The sequence below is a fragment of the Triticum aestivum genome, chromosome 5D (assembly GCF_018294505.1).
Source record: "Triticum aestivum cultivar Chinese Spring chromosome 5D, IWGSC CS RefSeq v2.1, whole genome shotgun sequence".
NCBI classification, from domain to species: Eukaryota; Viridiplantae; Streptophyta; class Magnoliopsida; order Poales; family Poaceae; genus Triticum; species Triticum aestivum.
In genome coordinates, this window is record NC_057808.1 from 523,616,669 (window position 1) to 523,640,745 (window position 24,077).

The 24,077-nt window shown below is 48.1% G+C and overlaps 1 protein-coding gene across 1 annotated transcript; it reads right to left on the bottom strand.

Annotated features, from left to right (window-relative positions):
* Positions 1-16,538: 16,538 nt before the first annotated feature.
* LOC123123444 (protein LURP-one-related 15) lies at positions 16,539-17,696 on the bottom strand. Its single transcript, XM_044543950.1, has 2 exons — positions 17,299-17,696; positions 16,539-17,178 (listed from the first exon to the last, which is right to left on the bottom strand). The coding sequence occupies exons 1-2, from the start codon at positions 17,524-17,526 to the stop codon at positions 16,813-16,815; spliced, it is 594 nt and encodes a 197-aa protein (XP_044399885.1). The 5' UTR covers positions 17,527-17,696; the 3' UTR covers positions 16,539-16,812.
* Positions 17,697-24,077: the final 6,381 nt, after the last annotated feature.

Here is a 24,077-nt window from a genome sequence, read left to right on the forward strand (position 1 = left end):
CCCCTTCCCCTGACGCCGTCACCGCCCCGGTCCGTGCCACCCCGCGCTACGGTCCGGCCGCCGGCCCCCTCCCTCCCCTATATGAAACTTGCTTTGTTCATATGCATTTTTCATATAATTTTTTGTTCATATGATGATGTTGATGATAGATGATGTATGCTTTTTTTCATATAATTGTTTTTGTTCATATGATGATTTTTTCATATATGTATTAATTTTTTTATTTAGGTTGTTAGTAGATATCGATTTTAGGTTAGTACATTTTAGGTTAGTTGATTTAGTGCATTTCAGGTTAGTTGTACTATTAGTGCATTTTAGGTTAGTATATTTTCGGTTAGTGGAGAGGAAAAAGGAAAATAAGGAAAAGGAAGAAAAGAGGAAGAAGCAAGAAGGAAGAACAAGAAAAAGAAGGAGAGGAAAAAGGAAAATGAAAAGAGGAAGAAGGAGAAGAAGAGGAGAGGGAAGAAGAGGAGAAATAAATAATAAGAGGAAGAAGAAGAAAAAAAGAGGAGAAGAAGAAGGAATAGAGAGGAGAAGAAGAAAAATATATAATCATCTATTCCTTCTTCTTCTCCTCTATTCCTTCTTCTTCTCCCTTTTTTTTCTTCTTCCTTCCTCTTCTTATTTTTATCGGGAACGACGGTGTCGAGGATCCCCGAGCGGTCGAGGGTCGGGAACTAGGGTAGAGGGTCGAGGGTCGCCGAGGGGTCGAGGGTCGTTAAGGGGTCGAGGGTCAAGGGTCAAGGATCGCCGAGGGGTCGAGGGTCGCTATGCTGTGCTAGGAGGGCACCCAAACCCTAGAAAAAAAGCGTTGTCGATCTCCTACCCCCTCCTGCCCCTACCCGGCAAACTCTCGAGGCCACCCAAACCACTAGAAGAAAACTCCGGTAACTTCGACATGAGGGGGGACGTCGATCAACCCCCTCTCGCTCGACCAACTATCGAGGACACCCAAACCCTATAAAAAAACATTGTCGATCTCCTACCCCCTCCCGCCCCTACCCGACAAACTCTTGATGACCCACAAGTGTAGGGGATCTATCGTAGTCCTTTCGATAAGTAAGAGTGTCAAACCCAACGAGGAGCAGAAGGAAATGACAAGCGGTTTTCAGTAAGGTATTCTCTGCAAGCACTGATATTATCAGTAACAGATAGTTTTGTGATAAAGTAATTTGTAACGGGTAACAAGTAACAAAAGTAAATAAGGTGCAGCAAGATGGTCCAATCCTTTTTGTAGCAAAGGACAAGCCTGGACAAACTCTTATACAGAGAAAATCGCTCCCGAGGACACATGGGAATTATCGTCAAGCTAATTTTCATCACGCTCATATGATTCGCGTTCGTTACTTTAATAATTTGGTATGTGGGTGGACCGGTGCTTGGGTGCTGTCCTTACTTGGACAAGCATCCCACTTATGATTAACTCCTATTGCAAGCATCCGCAACTACAAAAGAAGTATTAAGGTAAACCTAACCACAGCAGGAGACATATGGATCCAAATCAGCCCCTTACGAAGGAACGCATAAACTAGGGTTTAAGCTTCTGTCACTTTAGCAACCCATCATCTACTTATTACTTCCCAATGCCTTCCTCCAGGCCCAAACAATGGTGAAGTGTCATGTAGTCGACGTTTACATAACACCACTAGAGGAGAGACAACATACATCTCATCAAAATATCGAACGAATACCAAATTCACATGACTACTTATAGCAAGACTTCTCACATGTCCTCAGGAACAAACGTAACTACTCACAAATCATATTCATGTTAATAATCATAGGATTATTAATATGCATAAAGGATCTGAACATATGATCTTCCACCAAATAAACCAACTAGCATCAACTACAAGGAGTAATCAACACTACTAGCAATCCACAGGTACCAATCTGAGGCTTTGGGACAAAGATTGGATACAAGAGATGAAATAGGGTTTGAGAGGAGATGGTGCTGGTGAAGATGTTGATGGAGATTGACCCCCTCCCGATGAGAGGATCATTGGTGATGACGATGGCGATGATTTCCCCCTCCCGGAGGGAAGTTTCTCCGGCCGAACAGCTCCGCCGGAGCCCTAGATTGGTTCTGCCAAGGTTCCGCCTCGTGGCGGCGGAGTTTCTTCCCGAAAGCTTGCTTATGATTTTTTCCAGGGTAAAATACTTCATATAGCAGAAGATGGGCACCGGAGGCCTGCCAGGGGGCCCACGAGGCAGGGGGCGCGCCCCCCACCCTCGTGGATGGTGGGTGGCCCCCCTCTGGTAGTTTCTTCGCTCAGTAGTTTTTATTAATTCCAAAATTGACTTCCGTGAAGTTTCAGGACTTTTGGAGTTGTGCAGAATAGGTCTCTAATATTTGCTCCTTTTCCAGCCCAGAATTCCAGTTGTCGGCATTCCCCCTCTTCATGTAAACCTTGTAAAATAAGAGAGAATAGGCATAAGTATTGTGATATAACTTGTAATAACAGCCCATAATGCAATAAATATCGATATAAAAGCATGATGCAAAATAGACGTATCAACTCTCACGAGATTTATAAGAGATTTATCAAGAATGCCCCCATCATGGATGTGCATAATTAAGTTGATCCATATTTTTCCTGATCTCATCTACGCTTCTATATGTGCACGTTCTCTTGTGTCAAAGTATCGAATAAATCCATGGTTTCATAATTAGCCGAAAGTAAGAGGCGCATGATGGTATGAAGCTCTCCAAAATTATTTTGGAAAGGAGTCCTGATAGGATAATTCATTTTTTGGTACGAAGTTCAGCAAAGGCCTTCGTACCAAAAAACGAATTATCATCAGGACTCCGTTCGAAAATAACTTTGGAGAGCTTCATACCATTCATGCGCCTGTTACTTCCGGCTAATGATGAAGCATGGTTTTCTTGAATCCTTTAACACTAGACAACGTGACATATAGAAGGGTAGATGAGATCAGGAAAAATAGGGACCATTTTCTGCACATCCAAAATGGCGCCATTTTGTTAAATCCCTTGTTTGACATTCATTACAGAGGCGGTCCGGACGTCGGACATTCATGAGAGAGGCGGTCCGGGCCAAACCCTAGAAGCGTTGCCGAGGCCACCCCAAACCCCTAGAAGCGTCGAGGCCACCCAAATTTACCAAGTTAAAAGAGCGTTGTCGAGGCCACCCCAAACCCTAGAAGCGTTGTCGAGGCCACCCCAAACCGTAGAAGCGTCGAGGCCACTAATTAATATTGATTGCTGTGATTAGCTAGCTAGGTCTAGGTTTGCCACTAATATATCCATCTCTCATGTTTGTATATTAATTGCCATGTTGTAATATTTGCAGAAACTATGGATCAAAGAGATTTGGAAACAGAACAGTTGTTGCGGGACATAATCCTCGGCGGAGGTGATGTCTTATCGTATCTCAACGACACCGATGGTCTGGAAGGAGAGGGTGAAGGCTTCGGTGATCGAACAATGGAGGAGGAAGGACATGATCATGATGGCTCCATTGACCGAACAGAGGAGGGAGCTGTTGCAAAGTCTAGCGAGGTATATATATTAATTAAGTCTGTACTGACTAGCTAATTGATGCATTAATTGTTTTGGTATGTACATATATTAACTCTCCTTCCTTCTTCTATAGCCCTCTGGATCGAGCCAAACTTCGGTAACGAGACGAGGCCCAAAGAAAAGGTTGCGCCAGGATGAAAGGTTCACGATCACAGCAATCTCGGACGATGGCCAATCAATTGAACCCACGCGGACCAAGAAAGCATTTTCTGCTCAGTGCGGGGCTATTGTTAGGGACATGATCCGGATCAGCATCCAGCTATGGAATAAGCCTAAGAACGAAGACCCTCAAGTTCCTTATGTCCAGGATGGACAGAAAGAAGATCTTTGGACCTCGCTGAAGGCAAATTTCACCCTACCGCCAGAGGAGGATCCAGATAAGCCAGTTATAGAGCCATTGGTCAAGGCGTGTGCTCTTAAGAAGATGACAGATCTATTCAGGAGGTGGAAGAATGAGTTGAAATCAATGTTTGTCGACAAAGGAAAGACTCCATAATTCACCGGCCGATTTGAGAAGATAAGAGATCACTGGCCCGCATTTGTGGCCTACAAGACATCGGACAAGAGTAAGAAGACGTCAGAGACAAATAAGATAAATGCTGCAAAGAAGAAGTTTCACCATCGCACGGGGTCAGGTGGCTACCTCAAAGCCCGACCGCTATGGGACAAAGCTGAGAATGACCTGCTTGCTAAAGGGGTCGAACCAGAGACATTGAACTGACCAGACCGTTCAAGGACTTGGTTCTTCGGGGTTGGGGGAACCTTGGACCCTGAAACAGGGAAGCGCGTTTGGACGGATGAGCAACTTGCAATACCCGTCAAGAAGCTTCGAAAGAGTATCGCCGCAGCGCAGTAAGGGACGTTCATTCCCGACAGAGAGAATGACGAGCTGACTGAGGCCCCCGGGAATCCTGAGCACCCTGGACGAACATGAGGCACGTCAGGCTCCGTTCCATGGAAGGTTGGGTTTCCCGGCGCAGGCGGTTACAAATCCCGTGAGAGGAAGAGGAAACTGGAGCTCAGCGAAATGCAGAAGATGAATGCAAGAGTACAAAAGCTAGAGGAACAAGTTGAGAGCCAGCAAGCTGTCGGAGCTACCCTCGAAGCTACCCCACCATCTCAGCGGAGAAGTAGCGTGGCTTCTACCGAGCTCGTTCAGCAGCCTGACTTCACGACTCCTAGCTACCCCGTGGATGCTATCACGGAGGCTCAACATTGCCAACTGATGACGCAATGACAGAACCTTAAAGTCAAGGCGGCTCTCGCCTCTGCTGCACCTCCTCAACCCGACGAAACTTTTCACTTCCGTCTGATTCCACATGGCTATGTTGTTGTGATGGTGGATGAAGTAACGGATGGATTTGAGGAGCTCGAGCTTGACCACCCTACAGGTGAAGGGGAGACTCAGCTGGGTCTTGCTCTGAAGACTCCATGTTTATGGCGGAAGGAGCACATCAAGCTTCCGAACTGGACGCCTCCGCCTCCTCCGGCGAGTCAGGGCACTCCGCCTCCTCCTCCGGCAAGTGATCATGGCACTCCGCCTCCTTCTCCGGCTGCTCCGGCGTGTGAGGCCGGCACTTCGCTTCCTCCTTCGCCTCCTACGGCGCGTCCGAGCAGTCCGCCTCCTCCTCCGCCTCGTCAGCAATGGCGGAAGACAGCCGCCGCCGCTCCGGCTCCTCCGGCGTGTGGGAGCACTCTGCCTCCTTCTCCGCCTCGTAAGCAACAACAGAAGAGAGACGCCGCCGCTCCGGTGGCTAGCAGTATAGCCAGAGGCGGGAGGCAATTCAGATACGGTCCATCTCTTGACCCTCTGGAAAAGTTACCATATGAGAGGACCGTGGAGGAAAACGCAGAGATCTGTGAAGCCTATGTGAAGGACTTTTTTGCAAAGAAACCTCCACCTTCGAAGGAGATGATAGATCCGGTGAAACTGAAGCGCACTATCGATGCCCTGAAGCAACCATCACCGCCTCCGCCGGATGACAACCATGTCCGCGCTCTTAAAAAGACACTACAAGAAGTGCGCCGGTCGGGAACTACTTCCGGTGATAAAAGGTTAGAAGAACGAAGAAGTGGAAAAAAATTCCCCAGCTCGGTGAACAGGCGAACCAATCGTGCCCCCGCTCAAGGTGTCTAGCGATATCGTCGCTAATCTGTCGGGGATGGTGCCCGGTACCAATCCTGGTGATTACGTGAGCGATGATGTACACTTTGATACAAAGGAGGTGGATGAATTCAGATACCAGTACGAGCAGCCTCTCGTCAAACCTGATCATCCTCCTGTAACCATGATGATGCGAAGATTCCATGAACGGTACATGAAAACCTGCAGGGAGTCTGGGAAGGATGTTTTGACGATGAGACTTAAAGAGGAGCACGACCTCGTTGGAACTGGTCTGTTTTCTGTTGCATTTGAGGAGTTATTCCAGTTATACAATAAAAAGGCCCTCGACAAAACACGCGTGACTTGCTACTGTCTGTAAGTACTACTTCTGTAATTAAGTCTCTCTCTATATATATAGCTCAACTTTTTCATTGCATGTATATATAATTATCCTCACTATTATGCAGATTGAAGATCGTCGAATGCAGGAAAGCGCAAATCTGGGACATTGGGTTCATTACCCCAGATAACATACATGAATGGACGGTTAAACACAATGTCACAGATACCGAAGACAACTTGCTACAATCATTGCTTAAAAATCAACACAAAGATAAGATACTCTTTCCTTACAACTTCAAGTGAGTGTTAATGTCTTATGCATTTTCGGTTTCCCTTATTATTACTCGAGGTTATAGTAATGTAATTGATGAGTTATGCATGCGTGCGCAGCTTCCACTTTATTCTGCTAGAGATCCAGCTTGAGAAGGGAGTAGTAACCGTCATAGACTCGAGACGAAAAGATCCCCAGGACTATGCAAACATGACTGAAATGCTCCAGAAGTAGTTCAATCGATCATTATCGCACCATATCGGCAACTTTGTTCATTTGATCCTGATATCAAATGATTATTTTCTTTGTCTGGCGGGGTTTGGAAAGAGTTCACCACAATGACTCCGGGACTGCCGAGCGAGCTGCGATTTACACACCCGAAAGTAAGTAATACTACCTAGTTCCGCACATCTCCCATTGATTATAGTTTCATCAATAACATTTATAATGCTTGATTATCAGTTTGATTGAAATCTATTTCTCGTTAGTGGTTGTGGCAGGAAGCCCGGAATGACTTTTGTGGATACTATATTTGCGAGTACATCTACAACGCGACGATCTCTAATAAGCGAGGCTACTCTAAAAACCAATATGATGTGCGTAAGCAAAAATATTCACAATTTTATTTTATTAGCATCATTTGTGTTGAGTTTCATTCATATACATGTATTGACCCCCTTCTTCAAATTAGGTTTGGCGGATGCAGGATGAACTCCTATCACATGATCGCATAAACGCAATTCAAGAGGAATTGGCGGGATTCTTTCTGGACCACGTCATCAATAAAGCCGGAGAATACCATGTGGAAATTGAGATAGACATGAGATGTTAGGGATTGTGAGAGATCTTATATTGTATATATGTACCTAGTAGCGTCGGATAGATATACAAAAACTTGTTGTTCGACCAATCTCTCGGAGAAAGAGAGGTCACTCCTCTCTGTATATGTTCATGGCGATCTTGTAATTAATGATTCCTTCATTTGCTTACTAGCTAGCGTGTCGAGTTCTCTCTATGCGTATAGTAGCTAGCATCGACCAAGCACGGAGATAAGAGAGGACACATCTCTCTATTAGCTAGCTAGCACCCAAAATTAAGCCCCAAAACCCCCTAAACCCACCCCTTTGAAAAAAACAAAAACCTCAGCTCCTGCCAGCTGCTGACGCGTGGATGCCTCCTGCCTGGGCGCCCCACAGTGGCCACGTGGAGCCCCTTCTGTCCCGGTTGGTAAGCGAACCGGGACTAAAGGGTTTGGGCTTTAGTCCCGACCCTTTTGTCCCGGTTCCAGAACCGGGACTAAAGACCCTCTGGAACCGGGACAAATGGACCGTTTTCTACTAGTGCTGGAGCTATCCTTCCCAGCACGACCCCTGCTCCTCTGCGAGGGAACACTGAACATTGGTACGCAAGAAATATGAATAAATGCACTACATATATGAATAAAGGCAAGCATGTTGATAAAAAATAAACTGGCTATTGTTCTCTACTCCATTACTCCAGCAACAAGCATGTCATTAGTCCTTCTGCTATTAGTCGCAACATAAATCCTATCTATTCCAATTTTTCCACTAGACAGCAAGATCATGACACATGCAAACAAACATGAAAACATAGAAATAGCATCAGAGCATCACCTGAATTTTTATACTCGAATCAATGCTCCAAGAAACATGAAAACATGGAATTTAGCACCAGGAAACATGCAAAAACTTGTTCAGGCCAAAGATATGATCAAGGCACCAGGACACATCATCTGTATTACAAATAAGTACTCCAGCATTGGTACTCCTATGATCAGCAGAATAAAACACTGAATAAATGGAGAGATGCATCATTGGAAAGCAAGATAAGCATCGCAACAATGGATTGGAAAGGAGAAAGAAAAATTGACCTTTGGATGCGAAGAAAACCGGGATGGTCAGCGGCGTAGGACCCTGGTCGGCTCTCCCCTCCGTCGGCCAAGACGCAGGGAGGCGAGCTCGATGGATCGCTGCGCATCGTACAACCGATGCACGCACGCGCCGGCATGGTGTCGTGATTCGTGGGGCGATGTGGTTCCTGGGCGTGAGGCAGAGGGGCCGGAGCTGCGGCGACCGGCGAGATGCGTCGGGAGAGAGAAAGAAAGGGGATGGAGGAGAGATTTGGGAGCGCAGCAGTCTGATGGTTGACTGGTGGAGTGCGGTGGTCTCAGGATAAGGGTGGACTGCGGATTGAAGGTGAAAAAACTTGAGGGCTTGTTTGGAAAATAGTGTCATTAAATTGATGCAAACTTTCAATGTAATACACCAAATGGAAGTGGGTAATCAGGTACACTAGCTAACTCAGATTCTGAAACCGCTTTTCAAAAATGTATTTTAGATGCGTTTTGTAATGTCAAAAAAATCATAATAAAATTACGTGCATACATTTCACAAAAATATGCCCACAGCACAAAGTTCTGTAAAAAAAGGTCCTTTTATTTTATCTCGGCAAAAAAGACAAATTTTAGTGCTTCTAAAAAGCATTCCGCGACATAGTGTTTTGTCTTTCTTGCACAGGCCACAAAAAAGTTATTTTTCTGTGAAACTTCCTGCACGCACATATAATATGGAGATGTCCGCGTACATCTTTTCCAGATTTGTTGGCATTACAAAATGTGTTTTTGAAAGTGGGTTCATATGTACCTAGGTCTATCCATGCACTTATCAGCTAACTCATGTAAATAATCACGCCCCTAAAAAGTGTAAATAATCACAGGTTTTGCTATATTTAGCCGTTAGCTCAGACTAATTATATTTATATATGTGCGCAATCCGCTTGCTCTTCCTCTATGCAGTAGCCATCAATGAGCGGTTTAACTAACTGTTAATAGTTCTAACAATCAAGATGACTGGTTGATATTAGATTAGAAAAGAAATCAGACATGGACACATCATTTTCTCTTTCTCTAGGAAGTAGCAACAAGCTTTCGATTTGGCTAAATTACGAGTTCCAGTGATCAATATGGACGGTTAATTATATTAGGAAGGTAATCAGATTAAAATAGGTTAGAAGTTGTACAAGTCCATGTGCACGAGGATGTATATATAGACACATGGCTATGTATCTTTGCATCAAAAGAAAAGGTAGAAAAATAATGGACACGTTACATACAAGCGACAAATTATGCATGTGTTGTTCATCATGAAGGTGTGCGTGAGGGGAGTCCGATGGGAAGGAGATGCTGAAGGCGAGGGCGACACATGGATGATGGTGCTAGACTGGGAGAATATTATGATGTTGATGTTCAATGGCAAAGTGTCTCGTGTCCTGTCCAAGCTCATCATCTTGGGCTTAACTATATTCGAACATATTAGAGCATCACCAGCCGCGCCTCCAACAAGGCCCCCCAGGCGACTTTTCGGCCGCCGGCGCCAAAAGATCGGCCCAGTCGCGCTCCCAAGGGCCCAATTTTCGCCGGCTCGGGCCAAAATTGGCGCCGACGGACCCAACCCGAACCCGGCGTGCTGGGGGCCGCTCGGGGGCGTCGGGCGAATCGTTTTTGGCGCGAAAGAGCCGCGGGCCCTCCTTGCCAGCGACTCGTCTCGCTTCTCGCCGCTTCGTCGTCCTCATCGCCTCGTTTCCCGCAACGAATCAATGCCAAAGCTGCCGCGCGCTGACGCGCCGGTCAGCCTCCGCCATTGATGCCTCACGGGCGGCGCAGTGAAGACGTGATGACGCGCGTCCCCGCGCATGCCACGCGTAAATGCGGCGGCCACGCGTGCGTGCGGCGCCTCCGCCTATATAAGCCGACCCCCAGCGCGCCAGTGGCACGCACCGCCGACGCGCCCTCTTTCCCCCCCTTCCTCCCTCTCCTCTCGCCGTCTCCGGTTCAAAGAATGGCCGAACGCTTCCCAGGCGACGGCGCGGCGGCGAACGGCTTCGGCCGCCGCCACCTTCACGAGGACGAAGCTCGGCTCCTCTTCGAGGCCGAGTACCCGGTCCCGCCGGACATGCGGGTGCCCGGGGCGTGGGGAATCAGCGCCGGCGGGGTCCCGGTGCCACCACCGCCCACCGGGGCGGCGCGGCGTGCGGAGATCGCGCGTATCCGCGCCTCCCTGCCGCGGGCGGCGAGGGAGGGGCCACGCTACGTCCCCGACAGCCCGCTCTGGGAGCCATACTTCCGCCGCCGTCACGCCGAGCAGCTCGAGGCCACCAACGGCGTCGTGCCCTCCAGCAGGCTCAACTCCGAGGGGCGGCGCCGATGGTGGGGCGTGCCCGACCGCACGCTGGAGGCCGTCCTCGAGTACATCGAGGGCGGCAACACGCCGAGGCTGGAGTACCCCGACCCCCCCTCCTTCTCTCGCCGCCGTGGGAGCTCGTGGACGCCGAGGCGCATGGACCCCAGGGCGTCCTCCTCCTCGTCCGGTCGGTCGACCGGCTCTCCCTGCCTCCGCCCCGTCAAGCCGGAGCCCCAGGACACGCCTGTCAGCCGGCGCACCCGCAACTCCGGTGTCCGCATCGCCGACTCCACCCCCGCCTCTGGCCGCCTCGTCCTCGTCGCGCCCAAACCGGAGCCCAGCCTCCCCCCGAAGTACGAGGAGATAGCCCGGCGCCCTGGAGGAGATAGCCCGACGAGGACGCCCTACGGTGGGCGCTTGACGACTACCTCCGCGACGAGATGGTCCGGCAGCGCCGGGCCCTGGAGGAGATAGCCGCCCGCAAACGTGGGCGCGAGGACGAGCACGGCGTCGTGATCCTCGACAGCGACGACGACGAGGACGCCCCCGGACCGTCCTACCCGCCGCGCCAACCGGGGGAGGGCTGCAGCAGGGACGGCGGCCGCGGCGGATGCAACGACGACGACGGCGGCGGCGGCGACTACATGCGGTTCTACAGCCTCCTCGGCATGTAGAACTGCAAGGGCGGCGGGCGGCGAGGAGCGGCGAGGGAGACGGCGAGGAGCAGACTAGTTGCTTTTTTCTTTTTTGTAAAATATTTTAAATATGAACGAACTCGCCGAAGTTTGGTTTAATTTGCGCCGTGTTTGTGACAAAATTTAAGTTTTCAAAAAAACATGGGCGCCGCGATTGGGGGACATCACGCCCCAGCACACGGTTTAGCGCCGGTGCGCCCCCAGGGGGCGATTTTAGCGCCTCCTGGGGGCCAACGGCTGGAGATGCTCTTACAATGAGATAAACACCGCAACCACTAGAGTGAGAAAGAGTATAAGTTGTGATGCAGGTGAGATGACATGCAGAAATATGGGACGTAGATCGGCATAGCATCTTGAGAAATGCTTTTTATAATAAGAACATATGGCATTTTTTCTACCATTGCAACGCACGGGCATATGTCCTAGCGTATAGCTAAAAGATAACATAATCCAGAAAAATAAATTATCACTTATAACATATAGTGGTCTAATCTCATATTCTGTCTTAGGATTACTTGTGTACTATGAGATTCTGGTCAGATTAGTTGAATCATAAGGCAGATCATTTAAACTAATTTTTCTCTGAATAGAATTCTTTGGAGACTAGTTGCATATTTTAATGCTCCTTGTTTACATCTAATAGTTGTTTTTAAGTGTTGGCATCATTATCCAAATCTGGTTATTGATTGTTCTTTGAGAAATATTGTTCCCTAGTCGAGATCTATCAAAGTCGATGGAAAAAATATTTCTGAAATTAGGGCAAGGGCATTACCACACTATGATTCTAGGCTAGATTGGTTAATACGAGGAAGATGTGATGATTTTATCTCACATGCCTTGAATTTGGACTGGAATTTGCCGTTGTCGGCTTGCCGACCGAGCGATGTGCGGAAGATTTAACCGAGAGACGACAGACAAGAGACCGCGGCAGGGAATTGCCGATTCAGCAGGGGGCAGGCTGGCTGGGAGGCGTCCGTCCTACTACGTTATGTGCTGCACCAGATAGGAATGCGATCAGAGTCAATCAACGTTACTTGTGAGACTACTCATAGTGGGAGTAAGGCTAGTCATAGTGGGAGTAACTTAGCTAGTAACATAGCGCACTTTAAGAAAAATTTGCTTATATGTCAAGTAGTTAATGAGAAGTGGTAACATAATATGTTACTGTAACATAGCGCTTTCCAAGACAAGATGAGTCTACAAGCAACATAGGTAGTAACATCACGCATATCTAGATAAAATAGATGATGTGGCAAGCAATAAATGAAGAAAAAGAGGAAAGTAATAACATAGTTAGTTACTAGTAGTATGAGTAACATCACACATACCAAGACAAGATGTGTCTATAGCCTAGTAAATAAAGTATTGCATGTTACCACACATATGTTACTCCTCACTATAGAGGTAGTAACATAGACTAGTAACATACATGTTAGTAGTCTATGTTACTACCTATTGTGGCTAGTATGAGGACTTTTAGGTTGGCCAGTCACGTTAAAATATATTATATGGGCATTAAATGGGCAAAAAGCCTTCTTCGTGTGCATTGTAGCTTCGATAGGTGCAGCCTTGCCATTCTACTGGGTTCATACAAAGTAAATACTAATTTACTTGTACGTGGTAGGAAACTTCTTTGGGTTAAACTCAACGCAATGGTTGTATTGTTGCTCCGCCCCAGCTTTGCTATGCTTGGTGCTTGTCATTGGGGCTCAAGTGTCATGATTTCAGATCTGAACATTTATGTTTTTCATGAATATATTTGAGATGTTGATCTTACTTGCAAGTTGTATGCACTTGTTATCGTTTTGAACCCTAGACCCCCAGGACGACCATGAATTGGGATATCGACGGGGATCACTTTAACTTGAGGAGTTTATGTATTTATCATGTGTTAATGCTTCGTTTCAGTTCTCTATTAAAAGGAACGACTTAATTACCCTTAGTTTCCATTAGGACCCCGCTGCCACGGAAGGGTAGGACAAAAGATGTAATGCAAGTTCTCATCGCAAACATGTATGACTATATACGGAAAATATTCCTACATATGATTGATGAATTCGAGCTATTGCGTGTCGCTCTAGGTTGTGATAGTTACATATTGAATCTCATCTAAATATCCATCGCTACTCCATGCCTACTCTTTCATACTATTGTCTTTGCTCAAGTTACTACTACCGCTCTGTTAGCTACAAAACTGCTACTACTGTTACTGCTTCTGTTACTTTGCTATCACTACTATCATATTACCGTGCTACTAATAAAATGCTGCAAGAAAGTGACTTCTCAGGTGCGGTTGAATTGAAAAGTCAACTACTAAGGCTTATAAATATTCTTTGGCTCCCCTTGTGTCGAATCAACAAATTTGTGTGAAATACTACCCACGAAGACTGTTGCGATCTTCTATACTTGTGGGCCATCAAGACTATTTCATGGCATTGTTGCCGGGGAGCATAACTCTATTTCTTAAGTTCACTTGGGAGTGAACTATCTGCTGCCGTTTATATCTACTATGAAGAATCTAAGAGACTCTAAGACAAAGATCATCCCCTCTAAAGCGAGGGGAGGTAAGGAACTGTCAACTAGCTATACGCTTGATTCACCTACTGTTTTGAGTCAGTTTGTGACACCACCACTTGCTATACAATCTGATATGTCACAAGTAATAGACACTGCTTCTCCTATTGATGATACTCATGATGATGTTTCTATGTCCCTTGATAAAAGTATGCCACTTGGCAAATTACTTGATGTTGATATTGCTAAAGCTAAAGAATCTAGATTTATTAAAAATTGTGAATCACCTGCTAGACCTAGTACTCATGTTGGAAGTAAAATATTAGAAGATGTTCGAGAAGGTTATACTTTTGATGAGGAGATTACTAGAGATCTTATGGCTTATGATACTTGTAACGACATAGAAGGTTTTATTGCTATACTTAAAGAAAAGATCATTAACAAAATGATGAAATATGATCTTAAGTTAGCAATTTCTCCTATTTTCATTACTGATAATGATTATGGATTCTCTGTTGATCCTGAACTTATTACTTTGGTAGAATCTAATCATTTTCATGGTTAAATGCGAAACAGTTGTTGCACATCTTACTAAATTGGATTATATTGCCACCCTATTTGCTCAAGAGGAAAAGATTTGCTACTATTATATTCTTAAATTGTTTCCTTTCTCATTAAAGGGTGATGCTAAAACATGGTGTAATAATCTTGCTCCTGATTGTGTGGGTAGTCCCCAGAATATTATCTGTTACTTAACTAAAAGGTATTTTCCTGCTCATATGTGACAAGCCGTCTTGCAGGATATTTACAACTTTGAACAACTTGAGGAAGAAATTTTCCCTCAAGCTTAGGGAAGGGTTCTCCAACTTGAGGAAGAAGAGGAAGAAGAGGAGGAAGAGGGAGAAGAAGAGGACGAAGAAGAAGAGGACGAAGAAGAAGAGGAAGAAGAAGAGGAAGAAGAAGAAGAGGAAGAAGAAGAAGAAGAAGAAGAAGAAGAAGAAGAAGAAGAAGAAGAAGAAGAAGAAGAAGAAGAAGAAGAGGAAGAAGAAGAAGAAGAAGAAGAAGAAGAAGAAGAAGAAGAAGAGGAGGAGGAGGAGGAGGAAGAAGAAGACGAAGAAGAAGAAGAAGAAGAATACAAGAGAAGTGGAAAAGTAGTTATATAGGGATTGAATATTCGTGTTGATCGGGTGGATTTAAATGTGCAGTTGTTTCGTCGCTGCGAGGGAGTGAGAAGCTGAAAGGGAGCGCGGGGGCACGCCATCAGCTCTTGTGGGGCCCACATGGCTCTATTTTACCTAATCTCTTGCCTATAAATTCCCTAAAATCCAGAAACCCATGAAGCGAGACCTGAAACAATTTTGTCGCCGCTGCAAGCCTCTGTTCTTCCGCGATCTCATCTGGAGGCCTTTTCTGGTACTTTGCCGGTGGGGGAAACCATTGGGGAGGCAATCTTATTCGACCTTGCTGCCTCCATGATGATGTGTGAGTAGTTCCCACAGGACCAACGGGTCCATAGAAGTAGCTAGATGGCGCTCTCTCTCTCTCTCTCTCTCTCTCTCTCTCTCTCTCTCTCTCTCTTATCTTCAATATGATGATCACTTCGGAGATCTATTCGACGTAATTATCGCGGTTTGTTTGTTGGGATCCGATGAATTGCGGGTTTAGGATCAGATTATTTATTTAAAGTATGTGAGTCTTTTCTGAGATTTATTTATGTGTGATTTTATAGCCTTGTATTTGTCTTCGATCTATCTTTTTTGGCCAATTAGACCAATTTATGTTCAGCGTGAGGGGAAGAATAGCCCCCGTCTTGTTCGGCAACGCCGTTCCTTCGCTTCCATGAAGCACGGATCAGGGTTGGTTTTGGGGGCTGGGGACGATGGTGGCCTGCGAAGAGGGCAAGTCACCGGCGATGCGTCGGTGTTGGCCTTCCTGGGACCCAAGCGGTGATAGCGTTCCATGTTCTACTTTTCCTTGATATTGGCGGCGGATGGCTTGGCCGCATGCGCGAGAGGAGCTGTACGACACGCCCACGTCCATGACAACCACATTGCCCGCACCGCCGTGCTCCCCTGCGTATTGGCCTACAGTAACTCGCCACTCCTCCGCGAGCTGCCTTGGAGCGGCAAGTTGCTGAACCACATGCCGACTTGGAGCCTCCCCCATGGTACGGACGGCCTAGAGCAAGGAGGGAGGTAGAGCAGCGAGTTGCCTGGCTCCTATCCGGCAGGCTCGGCGGGCCACCCAGCCGGCTTTTATGCCGGAGAACTTCTCTTCCTGCTCGTTGGATGTCATGAAGAGTGTGGAGAATATGGTGCAAGGAATAGATGGGGAGCGAAGGTGTGGTGTGGTTCTTGCCTGGCGTCTTGCATCGTTTAACAGCAGGTAGACGGGAGGAGTCAACTGGCGTTGTGTTTAATACCCGCTGGCTCGCAAAAGGACATGTGACCGGAGTAGGTTTCTCGGCACACGTGCGGGTTTAATGGAGGTAGGCAGGCAGTCTGTAGCCGTTTGAATGCGGCGAGGAGGCGTGTTTAGCCGGACGTGCAGCGGGCGGCGCTTCCTCGGCCGGAACGCCGCTTCAATGCCGGCAGTGAAAGGCCGCGTCCACTCTAGACCGGTGTCAATGTGAGCACCTGACGTCGGGCGAGAAAGCACACAGGTGAGGGGGGATGGTTTTGGGTGGGGCAGGATTGCCAGACGTGAAAGCAGTCCGAACGCCGGCAACCTCCTCTTCCCTTCTGTCTTCGGTTTACTAAAACACATTCGGACCGCTCGACAGACTGATACAAGCCTGCTTGGATGGCAGAACACGTCGGGACCATGTGGTTCAGACAAATGCGCAAGGTTCAAGGGTCCGCATTGGATATGCCATGAAAAAACTGAATTGGACCAAGGAAAGGTGCTCAACCGAGTGCCCTCTGAACATTGCTGAAGCGGATCAAAAACTCTGTTTCACAGCGTCACACCTCAACGTCATATCAGGCTCTGATGGCCGACACATGTATCAACTCAACAAATGCAGAGCATTCCTGATTCCCCTACACAGCATCGACACACTCAACAATCCGTCGGAGACTCCTGGGAGCTAGCAGTAAGCCTGAAGACGGCGCCCGCGGCAAGCATTTGCATTCCAGTGCTGGTCATTGGTAGTGCATCTCGTCGAGGACGACGGCGAGCGCGACGATGAAGGCGTAGTCGATGCCGGGGTTGACGGTGACGCTGTAGGCGTTCTTGCCCAGCAGCGCGCTCACCACGGTGGACCGGCGGTCGATCCTGGCGATGAGGGTGTCGGATTCGCCGAGGGAGACGGAGCAGGCGCCGTCGTGGTAGCTGCCGGTGATCCGGAAGTCGGGGGACTGCTCGGCGTCGTTGCTGGCGAGGAAGACGCTGACCTTGGTGGACCACCGCAGCTGGATCACCGACGGCTTCACCACCGTGAACAGCAGGTCCCGCCGGCTCGTGCTGTCCCCGCGGAACACCTTCCACCGCGTGTTCATCACCAGCGCCTGGATGGATCGACCGGCCACCAACCGCGGCGCGTCAGGGTCAGACGGTTGGGGGAGAAGAAATCAACGAGCTTGGAGGAAACAGAGGGGGGCGACACGAAAGGGGAGAAGAAGACCCACCGATTCCTGCACGGTGAGGACGGGGCGGCGGTGCGCGTCGGCGAGGAGGCAGCGGCGGCGGAGGCTGAAGAGGACGCCGTCGACGCGCAGCAGCAGGGCGCCCGTGGCGGCGTCGGTGACCGTGAAGTCGTTGCCGGACATGCTGAGCGTCTTGGCCACCGCCAGCGCCGCCTCGTCCCCCGCGCAGAAGCGCGCGTCCACCACCGCCAGCGCCGGCACCGCGTCCATCTATCCCTCCCGGCGCGACACGTCGTCCGCAGAGCAGGTGGCGGCGGCGGATCGGATCGATCGGGCGATGGTGGGGATGATGGGCGCACGCGTCTTCCCCTGTCCTAGTTTCGGACCGGGATGTTTGACCAGCTTGGCACCACCAGCATTAACAATGGCAGCTCGGCTTCAGGATATATAGGTGGGTCAGGTCTGAACGGGAAGCTCTCCACGGCGACATCGACAGCGATAGAAATATCAACTTTGGCAAAGAAGAATCCATCTTTGCTTGACGCCAGTTCTCATGGCGCCTACGTGGAAGCAGGGGAGTCGTCTCGCCCACTGGCTTTTTTCATCTTAATCATTTCTCTAATCTTCGAGTTGCTTAGTGAGTAAACAATCAGGATGGATTCGAACCCAGCGAGCCGTTGGCTGCTTCGGTGATGTTTCTTTGCCTTGGCCTGTTGTGTGGTTTGGCGAGAATCCAACAGCGCGCCGACCACGGAGTGAGGAAAGCGTGTGGAGTCTGAGGAAGCTGTAGCCGCTGTCGCCGGTGTCGGCCCGGCCGACCTCCAGTTTAATGTTTTGTCCTAGGGACAAAAATGGGCCCTCTCGACGAAAATGGAGTCTCTCGCACGGGCCCGCAGTGGGGCCAGATCTCACTTCGTTTCCCCCCAGTTTCATCATCATCGTAGAAAGAGGAAAGTCTATTTTTGTCTCTCAACTAATCACCAAGTGTACCCCTCAAAAAAAAAAACTAAAACTAATCACGAAGTGTGGAATTCATGCATAAACTTTAAAATCGAACAACTTGCATCCTGATAACTCGTTAAGCTAGCCGTTTCAAAAAAAATAAAAAAGACAAGTTTGGCCCCTCCCTAAACTAAAATGGTTTATTTGACTTTGACCGGTTGGTCCCGCATATATCTGGGCATACATTGGGCAGGGCCAAAAAAAGCCTGGAGCTAAAAATATCGGGTCGGGCCGGGGCCAAGCCTGGCCGAAGCCCAAAAAGCCTGACACGGCCCGGCTACGGCTAAAATTATGTTTTGCGCAAGCCTGAGCACGGCCCGACGTGCCGGCGCTCTCGATTTCCAGGCCCGAGCCCGCCCGGGATTTTTGGGCCGTCCGGGCCGAGCTGCCCATAGCCAGGTATAGTCCCGCATGGCAACAGTTTCGTCAACCTTAGGCTCTCATTTTATTTTATGTCCCCATTGGTCCAAATAGTTGAGCCTGTCTTTCCCTGGCTGCAACAAATACGCGTCCTTCTCGGTCGATGGAGGCATGTACGCGTGCGTCCTTCGTCACCGCCGTCCCTCTCAGTCTGTGCCTTCATGATTCTGTACCCTGCAATGGCCGTGAAGCGCCTCTCTGAGGACCATGCCGCTGGTGCCACAAACCGTGAATCCCATGCCGAACCTCGCATGCTTGCCCAGCTACTGTAACGCTGGACGTGACCGCCTCCTCTCCTACGACCTCCTCGAGCAAGGCATCATTGACGCCTGACTTCACGGCAACCCACCGCGGGCAATGACCACATGCCTCTCCGTTACACGCGGTGCCGCGACCGCTTTCACCTTCCTACGAGTGAACTACATTGTCGTGTGCCGCTGCGCATGCCCCCGGAACACTGCCACGAATGATGACACATAACTTGTTTGATTAAATGGCTACTAGGGCGAGAACTCGGCTGAGATATGAGGAAAGACACAGAGTGGGAAGAATGATGAGGTGGCAGTCAACTAGTAACACCAGGGTCAAAACCACTCCATATGTCATCAGATAAACCACTTCCGGGCTGGAGAGGGACCAAACTTCTCAAGTTTAAAGCATCTACAGCCGCGGTCCCTTATACGCCCGCGGACAGCGCGCGCTGACCTTTCATATTTTGTGTCCGATATTCACATATCTTAAATCTGGACTCTTAAATCCATGCACGTCGATTGTACAAGCTAATCTCGCATGTAACTAACAATGTTGGTATCGAAAATACATAGGTCTTGTTACATAAAATTTGTCAAGTCCGCAACTCAAACGTTAGCTCTTGGTTTTCATTATGGGTCCAGATATGCTCCACAAGGTCATTGAGTAGCTGCGCGTGCACCTGATGATCTCGAAGATTTTGATGCATCTGCAGAATCTTCTTAAGTTGAGCTGCATCTTGATCTTCCGGGATTTAAACTTGTTCTTAAGGTGCTTCAATACAATTGGTTTGGGCTACACCATCACCCTCATCCTCGACAACATATTGTGCAAAATAACACAACATGTCATGAGCCGCCACAGAGTTTTTAATTCCCACATCATTGCAGCTCCACAAGCAATTCCCCGGTGAGCTTGAAGCACTCCAAATTCCCTCTCCACATTCTTCCTAGCTGGTTCCTTCCTGCATTGTTGCAAAGTGGCTTTGTTTGTTTCCCTATAGTTCGGATATGGTCTTCACAAATGCCGCTCACTGAGGATAGATGTCATCTGCAAGATAGTATCCCATGTTATACTCACGGCCGCTAATAGTGTAGTTGCACCTGAACACCGGAGATTATTGAAGCATGTTGATGTCGTTGTGAGACCCCGACATTCCAAAGAAAGCTTGCCAAATCCACAAGTCATGTGATGTCACCGCTTCAAGTATGATGGTGACCTCTTTGGTGTGACCTTGATAAATTCCACGCAAACCTTTGGGGCAGCTCTTCCATTGCCAATGCATGCAATCAATTGATCCGAGCATTCTTGGAAACCCTCTGGCCTCTCAAATAGCCAACAACCTTTTCTGTGTCCTCCGCATTTGGTTCTCTCAGATACTCGGCTTCAAACACCTGCACCACGGCGCGGGCAAACTTGACAGTAGTCTTCAGGCATGTGCTCTCCCCCATCCTGACCATCTCACCAACGACATCTAGGCAGTACCAAGTGCAAGCATCCTCAGAGCAGCGGTGCACTTCTGCTTAGCAGAGAAAGAAAGTTGGCCACAACAATCCCTCTTCAGCTCTAAGTATTCATCATGTGCCTCCACTCCCTCCACAATGCGCAAGAACAATGGTTTCCGCATGTGGAAACGGCGACGAAACCATGGATCATCCGGGAAAGTTGGGTTCGGAGCAAAGTAGTCCCTCTGCAATAGCCGTGCTCTAGACACCCTATCCCATTGATCACTCTTCTCCCTTTGATTGAGCCCTTAAAGTTGAGAATATACTCCACCTGCCGGTCCATTTCCACTTGCATGCTCATGAGCATGATCATGTCCACTTCTTCGTCCAAATCCGAGGAAACGATGAACACTTCTTGAATCATTTGATCAAGCTCCGTCGGTCCATACTCCTCGTCGGAGGAAGCATCGAACACATAGACTGCAAGGCGGGGCCGGAGATTTGCAGGACGTATATCGGTGGGGTCCGGGCCTGGCGTAGACGTCCCCGGCGGCGAGGACAGGAGAGATGAGTGATACGTCTCCAACGTATCTATAATTTTTTATTGTTCCATGATGTTTTATTATCAATCTTGGATGTTTTATAATCATTTTATAGTCAATTTATATCATTTTTTGGTACTAACCTATTGACACAGTGCCAAGTGCCAGTTGCTGTTTTTTCCATGTTTTTTACATCGCAGGAAATCAATATCAGACGGAGTCCAAATGCAACGAAACTTCACGATGATTTTTTATGGACCAAAAGGAAGAAGTTGGGCCCTGGTTGCACCTAGGGGGAGTCCCGAGGAGGGGACAACCCACCAGGGCGCGCCAGGAGGCCCAGGCGCGCCCTGGTGGGTTGTGCCCACCTCGGGTGCCCCCTGGACCGCCTCTTTGCTCTATAAATACCCCAAAAATCCCAGAACCCTAGAAGCGTCGATGAAATATTCATCCAGCCGTCGCAGAGTCCAGAACCACCAGATCCAATCTAGACACCATCTCGGATGGGGTTCACCACCTCCATTGGTGCCTCTCCGATGATGCATGAGTAGTTCTTTGTAGACCTTCGGGTCTGTAGTTAGTAGCTAGATGGCTTTCCCTCTCTCACTAAATTCTCAATACAATGGTCTCTTGGAGATCCATATGATGTAGCTCTTTTGCGGTGTGTTTGTGGGGATCTGATGAACTTTGAGTTTATGATCAGTCATATCTTTTTATATCCATGAAAGTTATTTGAGTTTCTTTGATCTCTTATATGCATGATCTCTTATAGCCTCGTATTTCTTCTCCGATATTTGGGTTTTGTTTGGCCAACTTGATCTATTTATCTTGCAATGGGAAGAGGTGCCCGGTAAGTGGGTTCGATCTTATGGTGCTTGATCTCAGTGATAGAAAGGGAACCGACACGTATGTATCGTTGCTACTAAGGATAAAAAGATGGGGTCTATATCTAACGCAATAGATAAACGGATCTTGTGTACATCATGTCATCGTTCTTATTGCATTACTCCGTTTTTCCATGAACTTAATACACTAGATGCATGCTGGATAGTGGTCGATGTGTGGAGTAATAGTAGTAGATGCAGGCAGGAGTCGGTCTACTAATCTTGGACGTGATGCCTATGTAATGATCATTGCTTGGATATCGTCATAATTATTTGAGGTTCTATCAATTGCCCAACAGTAATTTGTTTACCCACCGTTTGCTATCTTTCTCGAGAGAAGCCACTAGTGAAACCTGCGGCCCCCGGGTCTTCTTTCTCATATATTTGCTTGCGATCTACTTTTCCTTTGCATTTTTATTCAGATCTATTAAACCAAAAATACAAAAATACTCTGCTGCACTTTATTTATTTGCGATCTATTATTTCAATCTACTACAATTTTCTGGCATCGTTACCCGAAAGGGATTGACAACCCCTTTAACACGTCGGGTTGCGAGGTGTTGTTATTTGTGTGCAGGTGTTGTTTACGTTGTGTTGCTTGGTTCTCCTACTGGTTCAATAACCTTGGTTTCTTCACTGAGGGAAATACCTACTGTTGCTGTGCTGCATCATCCCTTCCTCTTTGGGGAAATACCAACGTAGTCCTAGTAGACAGGAGCTTTTCTGGCGCTATAGTCAGAGAGCCATCAAGGACCCCTTCCCGCTGCCCCGCATTGACCAAATCATTGACGCGACTGCAGGACACTATTCACTGTGCTTCCTCGGCGCATACTCCGGATACCATCAAATCAAGATGAAGGAATCCGATCAGGCCGCAAAGGCATTCATTACTCCGTATGAGCCTTTCTGCTTCAACACTATGCCTTTCGGACTCAAAAACGCCGGCGCCCGTTACCAATGCATGATTCAAACATGCCTGGATTAGCAAATTGGCAAGACGGTGGAGGCATATGTAGACGATGTAGTCATCAAAACTAAACATGTTGACTCCTTGGTGGACGACTTACACCTTACATTCGACAACCTCCGAACATATGACATACGGCTCAATCCAGAAAAATGCATTTTTGGTGTTCCGGCCGGAAAGCTCCTTGGGTTCATTGTTTCCAATAGAGGAATCGAAGCAAATCCAGCCAAAATCCAAGCCCTGCCACAATTGGCAACGCCAACAGACCTAAAGCAGGTCCAAAAACTAGCTGGGTGCGTGGCAGCCTTGAGCCGCTTCATCTCCAGATTGGGAGAAAAGGCACTACCACTTTATCGCCTGCTCCGACGTACCGACCACTTTGAGTGGACGGATGCAGCAACAACCGGATTGGAAGAAATAAAAACTTTGTTAGCAAGCAACGCAATCCTTGCCGCACCAAACGTCGGCGAACCTATGTTGCTCTATATATCTGCAAGTCACCAGGTGGTGAGTGCTGTGCTCGTCGTCGAACGAGAGGAAGAGGGACACAAATTCCCACTCCAAAAACCGGTCTACTATGTATCGGCGGTCCTTACACCATGCAAATCCCGATACCCACACTATTAAAAGATAGCATATGCGGTCTTTATGACATCTCGAAAGCTGCGGCACTACTTTCAAGAGTGTTCGATCACGGTGGCTTACAAAGTACCACTCAATGACATCATAAACAATCGAGACGCCACTGGCCACATTGCCAAATGGGCCATCGAGCTCTTACCATTTGAAATAACATACAAGCCACGCCGAGCTATTAAATCTCAGGTGTTGGCCGACTTTGTCGCCGAATGGACAGAAGCCGAACTCCCTAAAGAGTACAACACATAGTCCAACTGGGTGATGTACTTTGACGGCTCTAAAATGTTAGCCGGATTGGGGTCTGGTGTCATCCTAACATCCCCTACAGGGGACACAGTCCGTTATGTATTACAAATCATGTATACGGACTCCAATAACGAGGCCGAATATGAGGCACTACTACATGGTCTCTGGATGGCCGTTTCTATGGGCATACAATGCCTCGAGGTGCGTGGGGATTAGAACCTTGCAATATCCCAAATAAACAGAGAATTCGATGCAAAAGATCCAAAGATGGCGGCCTACCGCAACGTCGTACTCAAAATATCAGCTCGGTTTGAGGGCCTCGAGTTTCATCATGTGGCTCGAGATAGTAATCAAGCGGCGGACATCCTTGCTCGAATGGGCGCTAAACGCGACGTCGTCCCGCCTAACACCTTTGTGGAAAGGATCT